The sequence below is a fragment of the Rhincodon typus genome, chromosome 34, assembly GCF_021869965.1.
Source record: "Rhincodon typus isolate 14 chromosome 34, sRhiTyp1.1, whole genome shotgun sequence".
In the NCBI taxonomy this organism is placed as follows: domain Eukaryota; kingdom Metazoa; phylum Chordata; class Chondrichthyes; order Orectolobiformes; family Rhincodontidae; genus Rhincodon; species Rhincodon typus.
The window spans coordinates 25,294,119-25,306,667 of record NC_063365.1 but is presented as its reverse complement, the minus strand read 5'-3'; the positions used below and the strand labels follow the sequence as shown (position 1 = coordinate 25,306,667).

The 12,549-nt window shown below is 42.2% G+C and overlaps 1 protein-coding gene across 4 annotated transcripts in view; it reads right to left on the bottom strand.

Annotated features, from left to right (window-relative positions):
* The window catches only part of ccser2a (coiled-coil serine-rich protein 2a), a 632,026-nt gene that overhangs the window by 45,201 nt on the left and 574,276 nt on the right, over window positions 1-12,549 (bottom strand). For 2 of the 4 annotated variants that reach the window (XM_048616383.1, XM_048616384.1), the window contains exon 10: window positions 3,162-7,663. The exons of 1 other annotated variant lie outside the window; for it this stretch is intronic. In XM_048616383.1, coding sequence (XP_048472340.1) covers window positions 6,716-7,663 — 948 coding nt within the window. In that variant the 3' untranslated portion in view covers window positions 3,162-6,715. Of the gene's footprint in view, window positions 1-3,161; window positions 7,664-12,549 lie in introns of those variants that run through there. One more of the 4 variants, XM_048616385.1, reaches the window with a different exon arrangement.

Genomic DNA, 12,549 nt, shown 5'->3' with positions numbered 1-12,549 from the left:
GTTAAGTAATATCAGGGTGGCACAGGGGGTCAGTGGTTAGAATTGGTGCCTCACAGCGCCAACAACCCGGGTTCGATTCTACCTTGGGTGACTGTGTGGAGTTTGCACATCCTCCCCATGACTGCATGGGTTTCCACCGGTTTCCTCCCACAGGCCAAAGATATGCAGGTTAGGGTGGAGTGGCCATAGGAAGTGCCCGGTTATAGGGATAGGATAGGATTGGGGGGGGGGGGGGGGTCCAGATGGGGTGCTCTTTGGAGAGTCAGTGTAAACCTGATGGGCCAAATGGCCTGCTTCTACATTGTAATGATTTGATGATTCGATGATCTCCATACCATATGCTGCACAGAAATACACAGGAATGAACAATAATCATATTTCGAGCTCCTTCTATGGATTCAGACTCACCTGTCACCTGTCATTGCCTCTGTATAGATCCTGGTTATAGTCTTGAGACTCTGCACAGAATGGAACCGAAGGAAACCCGAGTGTGTGGAACCTGGGGCTCTGCAAGGTTAGAGCATGTTGGCATAATGAGAGAAGTCATCCAACTGACTGTTTCTTCACCAGCTGGCGAGTCGCAGCTTAGGATTTGGAGCCAGTTTACAACCAACACCAGAAACAGCCGTTCTCCCCAAAGCTAATCCTATCAGAAAGGCTGGGGAGTAGGGGAGCAGGGTTGCAGTGTGGTGCCAACAGCATTGTTTATTCATCCCAATTGAGAACCCTGGCAGCACTAACATAGTTACACTGTCAAAACAGGAGGGGCAGTGGGAAAGGGGGGAATGAAGAGCTGGAGACGATATACTGGAGAAGGGAGGGTGGGAGGCAGGCTGAAAGCGATGGGTGTCAGGCAATGCAGTGAAAAGCAGGCAGTAATGAACCTCCTGCTGTTTTCTGTACAGGCTCCTTTATCAGATGAGCCTGTAATTAGCCAGTTAAATACACAGTTGACAAACTGTTTACTTTGTATTTTCAGGCCAGAGTTAATGAATCTTTCATTTTCTGGTTACAGCAGATTAACTTTTGTAAATATTGCTTAATTGCCAGGGATACATCTTACCTTATTGTGACTGCTCACTCTCCCCCCAGAATTCAAGGGCACAAATCAAGAAAATCCAAACACTGCCAACCACAACACAAAACACAGGAATCTCCCCCATATCGAAATGTCGCACTGTACACACATACTCATAGACAGGCGTGTGCACACTCTCAGACACACACACAGGTAAAACATACAGACATTCTCAGACACGCTCATGGTCAGACACACGTGCAAACAGACACATACACAGGTAAGACAGACAGATGCGCTTGCAGACGCATACAGATAGACACATCATCACAGACAGACAGACATACACACTCACGGACAGACAGGTAAGACAGACACACATGTTCACAGACAGACACACACGCACTAAGAGACAAACACACAGGTAAAACAAGCACATTCACAGTCAGACAAGCTCAGAGAGACAAACGCTCATAGATACACAGGCAGATACTCATACATACACACTCAACGTCACAGAGACTTACACACACAAACACACACACACAGATTCACAGCCAGTCATAAACACACAACCAGGCAGACAGAGATGCATACGCACAGGGACATGAGCACACACACACACAGATACTGTACACCAAGGTCAGCAGGAACCTGAAATCTGAGTTGAGAATGCCAATCTCAATCAGGTTGTTTCACTCAGTTCTCCATCAGGGTACAATAACCATTAAAAGACCTTTGGACAGATACATGAATAGGAAAGATTTAGAGGGATAGGGGCCAAATGCAGGCAAATGAGACGAGCTCAGTTTGGGAAACCTGATCAGCATGGATGAGTTGGGCTGAAGGATCTGTTTCTGTGCTGTGTGACTCTATGACTCTAACTTGGAGCTAACTTCCTTTTATGGTGGGGGGGGAGGGAAGGGTTGAGAGGGACAAATTTCTTTAACAGGGCTGTAAAGTGGTCAAAAAAGGCTTCATTTCACATGTAGCATTTTTGAGATAAATTTGATGTTTTCTGCTTTGTTAAGAGATACAGAGTATAGTTCAGTATTGTTTTATCTCTATTCACTCCTGGGAGAAGACGACAGAAGGGGATAAGAGATGGAAAATGTAATTCGGGGATTGGATTTCCATAGAATCTATAAATTTGCTGACACTGAAAATGCCCCATGACTGCCCTAACGTACAATGTGAAAGATAAAACTATAGGAAAAAAATTCATGAAGTCACAGTAATTTGATTTTTTTCCAAAGAAGCCCTCTGATTAATCTTTCAAGCTGACAAATAGCTCAGGTAAACAGTACAAACAGACAGACAAGATCAAAGCTGTACCATTTCTGGCAGACAGTATTAGAATAAATTCAATCTGAACACTATCAGAAGTCTAAATCATTCTCCTCTCAACCCTGTAGTTTGTTTTATCAAATCAAATAATCTTGTCATTAGAACAAGGATACTTACTGTGGACACAGTTCTCATTTAGATATCTAACTGTCTGACGAAAAGCTTGCATTTATATGACACATTATGATTTCTCTCAGAAAACACTCCAAAGCTCTTCACATTACAACAAATTATTTGGAAGCTCAGCCATCCATTCTACTTAAAGCAAGGTCTCACAAAGAACAATGAGATAAATGACGGGCAAATCTTTCTTTTGTGGTGTTGGCAAAGTAATTTTGGTTGGGAGATTGGGACAAGCAGACAGAACGTTGGAAAGTGCTTGAGAGGGAGCCATCTGCAACAATGATGAATTCCCACAGTCCACGGGATTATTACCAAAGCAGATTGAATTTTGACAGCAAGATCTGGGGAAAGATTCTCTGTTGCTTTTATCAAGAACACTTCTGCAGTATGCATCAAACACAAGTTCTGAGGAAGGATCACTCAACTTGAAAATTTACTCTGATTTCTCTCCACAGATGCTGCCAGACCTGCTGAGCTTTTCTAGCATAATTTCAACTTTTGTTTCTGATTTACAGCATCTTTTTGTTTTTATAAATAAATCTCTCCTGGACATGGTCAAGTTGTTGCATCAATTAATGCTTTGCTTGTTTTAATAATGGCTTTGAAATGGAACTCTCACACAGGAGATGTGGAGTAAGCTTATGCTTCACAAGAATTAAAATACTACAGCATATAAGTACGATCATTTTATTACCACTCTTCCACATTTAGACCCGCAATTCTGATCTCACTCTTGAGAAGAGCGATCAGGACATGTGCAACAATAGAGAAATGGAATTTAGCCAGCCTCCTGATTAAAGTAGGAGCCACCTACCGGGAGTTATCATTGATACAGTGAGTCACCGTGTTACTCCGCAATGATAACAGCACTTACCACCCAAAGTAACAAGCATTTCCGAGAACAAAAGCAGAAAAGTGATAAATGCCGCATCAGGCTTGGTAGAACCCGCGTGCATAGGCACAGCTGTATGACGCATAAAATCATTTAAAGTGCAACTCTTGGTTCATTTTATCTAGTATGCACTTTCAGAGCTTCAGTCGATAATTAATTTTGCATATACATATAAGAGTACTCTCCATACCTCATTTTGTTATTAACAACAGTACATATTGCACTTGAACATAGCAGTACATGTTTGACACAGAATTGATTTTATTTAGCAACTTACAAATCCGAACGACCTGGGCAATATGTAACTCATGAATGCGTGTAATGAGATATATTATCCATGTATATACTTACATCAATGATTATATTAAAAGTCTGAGAGCACTGCAGTGCCACAATTAGCAGGACTGATTGCAATTGACAAGTTCACACTGACACTTCTATTATAAATACGGATTATGGAATTTGTAATGGAATTATGAAATATTAATAAGAATGTATGACTTCCAAAAGGCAACTGAGTTTTGTGCCTCCTCATCCATAACTCCTGCTCTCTAACCCAGTGGGAACTGCACTGGGTCTCAACTCTGCATCTCCAATGTCACGCAACATTGACTGGTACAGAAACTCTAGATATAACCATTTAGATTGATACCATTTATAATTTCACCCTGTTATTTATAAACCAGCAAATTCATGCAGATCCAATTGACAAATAATATTATTTTACACGTGGCTTGAGCTATTCAGGTTCTCAACTTTTGTCATGTAGCCAGTTTTACATTATATTTGTGCTGTAATTTTCGGCAAGAACTTTTCCTTGAAGCAACAATTCATGGCAGCTGTGATAAATATTAAGAAGGATTAGGAAAAGAGCAGGCAGAGTGAGATCAGGGTGGGTAGGCTGTGATGTGAAGCAAGTTGCAGCATTGAATGCAGGACTGTCTGGTCCTCTTCCATGCTGACATTTCTGACTTCACCATCAGATAATGTCACTGACTCTGCAGATGAATCTAATGCATAGAAAAAAACAACTTAAATAATATATTATGCTGTTCCTGGTTCACTATAATCTGTACCGGCAAACTATTTACAGATGTAAGAATAGGCAGAGTGGGAACAGGCTCTTAGAAGTGAAGTCATGTGTGACCGTAATGAGACCGATTCAGTAGCTGATGTGTTAAGATTGGGGGGTGGCAGGCATTGGCCAATTGGAGATTTCCTCTGGTTATAAAGCATTGCCAACAATGTAAAGATAACAAGAAAAATTAGGGCTATTTACCCTCAACACCAGCTCTCATTAGCAGTTGAAAGCCTCTTCCATTTGCTTAATCTACCAACATCCAAAAAGGATTTTGTTAGAAGATAATGAAGAGGAAAACTCACCTCCAGACGCACCACCAATTCACTGTGTGTCCAATGTGTATGTGTGAAGATATTTAAAGTTAACATGGGACTGCAGCTTTGAAACAGCAGAGCATATTCTCATTTCATGTGAAATGCTGACGGAAGTCTGGAACAAACTTCAAAATCTGGCTTAATGAGAATCACTGATTTTGCCTTTCTTTCCCTACAATCTAAAGGTAAAAGTTACCATTTTAAGAAATTGATTTGCTGTTTGAAGTGGATATCACAGGTTTCATGTGGTTTCTGTGAACAGGGCCAGGGCAAGAATGCCACTTGATCGCAGCAGCAATAATTGAATTCAGACAATCTAAAATCACAAGCTCAACGCTACAGGGAATAAGCTTGCTGAAGAGTGATGATTAGACACTGACAAATACCACCCGAAGAGACAGGAACGCCAACAAATTAAATGTGGAATTTTTGGTGTTTGGGACTCAACAATTTCAAATCATCTTGACCCTTCCTGAAGTGGGTTCAGTATAATTTGGCAATGCGAATGAGACAACATTCCTCTCTGTGTCACAAGTGTACAGTATACAGGAATGTTGTGCCCAGGATGTAGCATGCCAAGATCATGGCGTAGCAACATGGTTCCAGAGTTGGATACAATTTGCCCAGCACATCAGTGAGGGATCTTTAAATTCCCATACCATCTGCTTCTGTAACCTTTCTGAGGGAGGCTGTCAAATTAGTGCAAAAAGTTCTGTTCCGTGCACTTGCGCCAGGGGGGAATTGGATTGCAAAACTGTCTAAAAGATTCAACGAAGTTCATTAAAAGCCAGAGAAGCTGGCAAAGAAAACTTTCGTCCAGTGAGCCAGACAGATTTTAAATCTAGATCTATTGGGGTGAAAGGTCAGTGCTGTGACCCACGAGACCATTAATACATGGAGTTGAAAATACACAATTGGTAATTACCTATCAAGGTAATATATTTGTTGCTAAGTGGTGGTTTCACAGCAACCATTAATTTTGAAGGACCTGCATGCACAATGATGGTGTAGGTGAGGGACACAAGAGTCCCTTTTCACTAAATGATTTTAATATTGGATCTCTCCCAGCTCACAGATGGAAGATTTGTATTTTAAAACACTCGGTGCCAGTTCAGTTGGAAAATAAACCATAGTCTTTCTTTCAGGATAGCTTCACTGGGATTCTGGCAAGCCATCCTGAAGCACAATTATCCTCTCACTCTTTTTGCATCGATCCACTGGACTGAATGTCCATTCATTCCCTTAACAGCAGCAGGCTGTTGGTGAAGATCCATCAAGTGTAATTTCTGTAGCAAGCATCGTAATGCAGGATGTTATTTTATTAATTATTTTAGAAAGCTAAGCCTCCAGAATTTTAACTTGAATATATTCTTAAACTAATGGCTCCAAACAAAAATGTTTAACTTGGTAAGGCTATTTTAGATTAGGATGAGCAGCTTTTTTCCAAATTGTCTTCCCAATCACAACATGTTCATTCAGATCAACAGAAATGGAGGTCAATGGTATCATTTAACAATTAATACAATATCTGCTTTAAAAACAGCCTCCCCACAGCATCATTGTCATCCTTGACACCTAAATGTTTCATGTCCAGGTCATTACAGATTCATAAACTGCTGTACAGCAAACTATTCTGCTATTCCCTATTCAGCCCCAGCCAAACCACCCCAGCTCCTCATCAAAACTTCCCACACCTGTAACTTTGTCATATTTCAGAGAAAAAAAAAGGCCACAAATTGTAAATATAAATTATCTTGAGTCATCAAATGCCCAAGTCTTTGACATTGCATCAATCAGGTCTGCAGGAGCTGTTTTAAGAGTCAGGTCAATAGTGAGCGAAGTAAATTACACCAAAGTCAACAGTTGCCAGGTTCAAAATTAAAGTCTAAACCTTCTCCTGCAAGTAAATTGCAACAGAAATGTTTAATGCAAGGTTTCAGTCAACCCTGGGAGTTGCTGTTTGAGGGGCCGGATGCATGCATCTTTGGTTGAGGAAGGCGGGATTGCCGGAACGAGGTTGAAGATTTCTCAGGTTGGGAATCATAGCTCTGAAGCTTCCGTGAATGGTCTTCTCTGAGCGGCTGCTTTCTCTGCAGCTTGGTGAATGGCAAACTCTCAAAACGGGATTCATCCCGGTGTTCGCTGGGTTCGCCATGCTGACTCTCCCTGACAAGTGGCTGAGGATTTGTTGGAAACACTGTTGTTTTAATGGTCAGAAGTGGTGAAGATAGGGATGGTGGAAGTTTAGATTTTCTCTTTTGCTGTTCGTCTCTAGGTGTTGTAAGGTTGATATGTACTGGTCGGGGGAGTTGATGTTCTGATTCCTTTTGATCTCTTATTGATAGATCAACTGGACATTCTCCAATGCAAATCTCGGGGTGAGAGACTGCGCCAGCACTCTTTCTCGGTTTGGAAAATTGAGAAGACTTCACTGTTGAAGCCTGAGTCTTGGATTTGACACTTGAATCCTTGGAAGGTACACACTGTCGAAAAGCAAACCTGGGCCGTAAGTCTTTATTTCTGGATTCTTCTGTAAATACTGAAGTGCTCCGTAAACTGGTCTGCTGCACTGAAACCTGACTGTGTCCATGTTCCTTAGGTGCAAAATTTGAATTTTGTCTGACCTTCTTACACCCTGGCTGTTCTTGGGCAGGTCTGTCATTAGAGTCTCCTGACTTTTGTGGGATGGGTTGACAGAAGCTGAGTTTATCTGAAGATGTCTCCGAGGAAACAGCAGCTTTTGCATTTTGGTTGGTTTGGCAGTAACTCTCACAAGACGCACTCTCTGTACACCTACTGGGGTCCTCGATATGGACTGGTTTTACTACTTTTCCAGTGTCGTGTTCTTTGGAGCTGCATATGTGGTTGGAAGGCTGTAGTACTGGAGGCTGTTGAAAGAAAAGGCATTTTAGAACATATTGATTAGATTTTGCTTTTGCAGAGAACAAAAACTCCTGGTACAAGACATGCTGGCTTGCTTTGCATTTCTGGACACCATGCAGGAATAGAATTGAGGGTCTGAGAGAAGCACACGATACAAACACTGGATGAAACTGGAACAGTCATCCAGCAGGACTGTCATGAAATCTTGAAGCAGATCACAGAGGAAGGATTTGCAGCCATTGGATTTGGTAACTGCTGAATGATAAGGAAGCACACAGAATGGGTAAGAAAAAAAACTTGCCTGCAGCACAGTAACATACAAGTCATGCTGTCTGTCTGTAATATCCATTGCAAATTAGCATAGTTGAGAAGATTCAAGAGAAATGAGAAATGAAATTCTTACTCTTTAGTTATATTGCATTTCTAAAACAACAACCCTGAAAATGTGAGTTCAATTAGCCCAACAGCAACTACAGAATTTGGTGTCTGATTTTAAAATATTTAGAAATAATAAAAAGTTTTTAAAATATAAACCTGGTTTCTATGTCCATGAAGCTGTAGATTGCTGTAAAAACTCAATGAGTTCATTAATGCCCTTCACAGAATGAAACCTGGTGATCTTATCCATATTAGACATGTACTTGACTGCAATCCTACAACAATGTAGTTGACTCTTAACTATCGTCTGAAGTGACCTGCAAGTCACTCAGTATGGTAGGCACTTCAGCAGGCATCTTATTGGCAGCAGCGAGGGATAGACAATAAGTGCCAGCCTTGCCTATCATGCCTATTTGCAAGAATGAAAGCACATTGATAAGCCTGGAAAATCCAAACATTACAATTACTTTAACACTGTGTAGTTCATTGTATGTGTTATTGCAATATGTTTAATTAGTCTGCTATTTAAACGCCATAAGATTTAGTTAGTGTAGATGAGCATTCCCCAAGGTCAATTTGAGGCTAATTACTTCACATCAGGGAAATCCGCAGATCAGTAGATGCTTGTAAATTCAGTTTTGGGTCAGGAGAAATAATATCACTGTCTTTTTGTACTTGAAATGTTGTTACAATCTTAGCTTAAAATTCTTTTGTTATGTGTAAGTTAATTTGAGATTCCAGGCGTGCTGATATCTGATCAATTTGGCAGAGTGGAACATTTCAAAATCATTTGATATTTGCAGGGAGGGCGAGGGTTCAGAGTACCTCAGAAACACAACAAACCCTTGTAATTCCATTGTGCAAGCAAATTCCCTGATTACATCAACAAAAATGAACAAATCTGAGATTCCTAACTGAGAAATTAGATAAGAGAGCAAAAAACTCCCATAATTATCACAATATGGCAGCCTAGTTTCTATATAGGCATATTTTTAACAAAAAATGTATCAAAACGAGTTATTACATTGTACTTTTTAGCCAAAACAACAATTTCCACAGGGCCCACAGGGATGGCCTAGTGGGGTTATCGCTAGAGCATTAATACAGAAACCAAGGTAATATTCTGATGATCTAGGTTTGAATCCTGATATGGTAAGTGGAGGAATTTGAATTTAATAAAAATCTGGGATTAAAGAGTCTAATAATGACCCATCTGGTTTACAAATGCCTTTAAGGGAAGAAAGTCTGCCATCCTTACTTGGTCTGGCCTACATGTGACTTCAGAACCACAGCAATGTAGTTGCCCCTTAACTGCCCACAGGGTAATTAGGAATGGGCAATAAATGCTAGTCTAGCTAGTGGTGCCAACAAGAATTAGAAAAAGTTTTGAGCATTATGTATGTATTAAAATACTTCATGATGTGACCAGAAACGACTTGAATTTATCGAACAAAAACTCCAGTCAAAGGCATTTTCTGCTGTATAGCATTTGCCACACTACACAGTGTGCTTCCAATATCATGTTGGAAATACCTAGCCGATTTGACAGCAGCTGTCAAGAGAAGAGAGAGGTTAATGCTTATGGTCGAAGGCTTGCTCAAAGCTCACAAAAGGCTAAAGCTGCAACATTAACCTATCTTCTCTCTTCAGGGGCCACCTGGCAGGTTTGCTGTATGTTTCCAGCATTTTGCAGTTTTGATGTAGGGTTTCATCATTAATAACTCTCTTTACATCGGTTTCCACTTTTCTGTTAATGATGGCTTAAATTGCTAAGGCAAATATGTCAAGGCAGCTCAGGTTTACGAACATTTACTTATTTGTGACTTAATATTGCATGGTGTTCTTTAGTTTGTTGTAACAAACCAAAGAGCGGCTGGGCCAGAGTCCCTGGTCACAGAATGGGAGTATGGAATAGCATGGATTATTCGCGTGTCTACCAAAGAGAGTAAGGTGTGCTTTACAGCTACACTTTAGACATCACTAAGGTCACTAAGCTGTTACTGAATAATGAAAGGGTAAGTCTGAACAATTTTAACATCAGCTTTTTCATCAGCACTTCACCAGGGAAAAGGTAGATTGAAAATATCATGAAGAAACATTATCAGGGAGCAATTAATCAACCTATAGACCATTTACATAGACAAAACTGAACTAATTCTTTGTACAAAAAAAGGATTGCTATTGATCACTGCAAATTTCCTAAATTAAAATTTCCAGTCTGGCTCTGGGACAAAATTTGACAGAAACATTGTCTCTGCCTCTCAGACAGGAAGAACCAAACCAACAGAAACACCAAATCCATCAGTCAGACTGCAAACATTCTGATCACATGGCTGCTAGACACTTTCTCTCCCCAGAGACTCTCTCTTCTCCCAGCTCTAACCCCTCCCCTCCTCATCCTCAAGTTTGCGAAATTCAGAATAAATACTCCTGCACATCTTACGGGAGGATGCCATTTGCATTGGCCATTTTTCCTAGTACAAGGAGATCTAACACCGCATCAGCCTTTCTTCCGTAGTCTGCAGCAAGTGAATCATAGAATCCTTACAGAGTGGAAGCAGGCTATTTGGCCCCAGTGAGTCTGCATTGACCCTCTGAAGAGCATCCCACCCAGACCTAGCCCTCTACCCCATAACCCCATATGTCCCATGCCTAACCCACCTAGCCTGTACATCCCTGGACTCTGAGTAATTTAGCACGGCCAATCCGCCCAACCTGCACATCTTTGGACTGTGGGAAGAAACCGGAGCACCCAGAGGAAACCTACGCAGACACAGGGAGAATGTGTAAACTTCACACAGACAGTCGCCCAAGGGTGGGATTGAACCCGGGGCCAAGTGCTGTGAGGCTGCTGTGTTGCTCCAAGTATTTGACATAATAGGCCTCTGCGAGTAAAGAAAAGTCCTATTGGACAGAACAGGTTTAGTCCCAACATGTCTGCAGTGCGGAACGTTAACTCTGATTTCTCTCTACATATGCTGCTGAGCTTTTCCAGCAATTTCTATTTTTGTCTCTGATTTACAGCACCTGCAGTTGTTTTAGTTTTTAAGGATATCTGCTCTGGGCTGGAGAAGAACTTGCATTGGGAGGCGGAGGGGGGCGGGGGGAACATAGTTTGGGTGGTCCACGTAGGAACCAATGACATAGGTAAAACTAGGAAAAATGTTCTCCATAAACAGTATGGGAGATAGGCACCAAATTAAGAAGTTGAACATCAAACGTAACAATCTCTGGATTATTGCCTGAGCCACATGCAAATTGGCATAAGGTAAACAAGGTTAGACCGATGAATACTTGTTGGAAAGACTGGTGTGGGTGAAGTGCGTTCCAAAATGTGGGGTATTGGCACCAATACCAGGGAAAGTGGGATCTGTGCTTGTGGGATGGCTGCGCCTGAACTGTATGGGACTGTGTTGCTGCAAAACAATTAACGAGAAAAGTAGAGATAGTAGGAACTGCAGATGCTGGAGAATCCGAGACAACAAGGTGCAGGGCTGGATGAACACAGCAGGCCAAGCAGCATCATAGGAGCAGAGAGGCTGACGTTTCGGGCCTAGACCCTTGGGTTTTAAACTAAATAGTAGGGTGAAAGGGCCAAATTTGAGAAGTTGTGGCGAAAATGCAAAGAATGGAATTGATGAGGGAAATGATAAACAGAATGACAAAAACGGACAGAGAGTAGAGATCTTAGAGCAAATCACTTCATGACTAGAGATTACATGCACACAAGGACAAAATTTAAGAAGATAACAAGGTGCAGAGCTGGATGAACACAACAGGCCAAGCAGCATCAGGGGAGCAGGAAGGCTGACGTTTCGGGCCTAGACCCTTCTTCAGAAATGGGGGAGGGGAAGGGGGTTTTGAAATAAATAGGGAGAGAGGGGGAGGTGGATAGAAGATGGACAGAGGAGAAGATAGGTGGAGAGGAGACAAACAGGTCAAAGAGGCAGGGATGGAGCCAGTAAAGGTGAGTGTAGGTGGGGAGGTAGGGAGGAGATAGGTCAGTCCAGGGAAGACAGACAGGTCAAGGGGGCGGGATGAGGCTAGTAGGTAGGAGATGGGGGTGGGACTCGAGGTGGGAGGAGGGGATGTTGGGAGGAAGGACAGGTTAGGGAGGCGGAGACGAGCTGGGCTGGTTTTGGGATGCGGTAGGGGGAGGGGAGATTTTAAAGCTTGTGAAATCCACATTGATGCCATTGGGCTGCAGAGTTCCCAAGCGGAATATGAGTTGCTGTTCCTGCAACCTTCGGGTAGCATCGTTGCGGCACTGCAGGAGGCCCAGGATGGACATGTCGTCTGAGGAATGGGAGGGGGAGTTGAAATGGTTCGCGACTGGGAGGTGCAGTTGTTTGGTGCGAACCGAGCGTAGGTGTTCTGCAAAGCGGTCCCCAAGCCTCCGCTTGGTTTCCCCGATGTAGAGGAGGCCACGACGGGAACAGCGGATGCAGTATACCACATTAGCAGATGTTCAGGTGAACATCTGCTTGATGTGGAAAGTCTTCTTGGGGCCTGG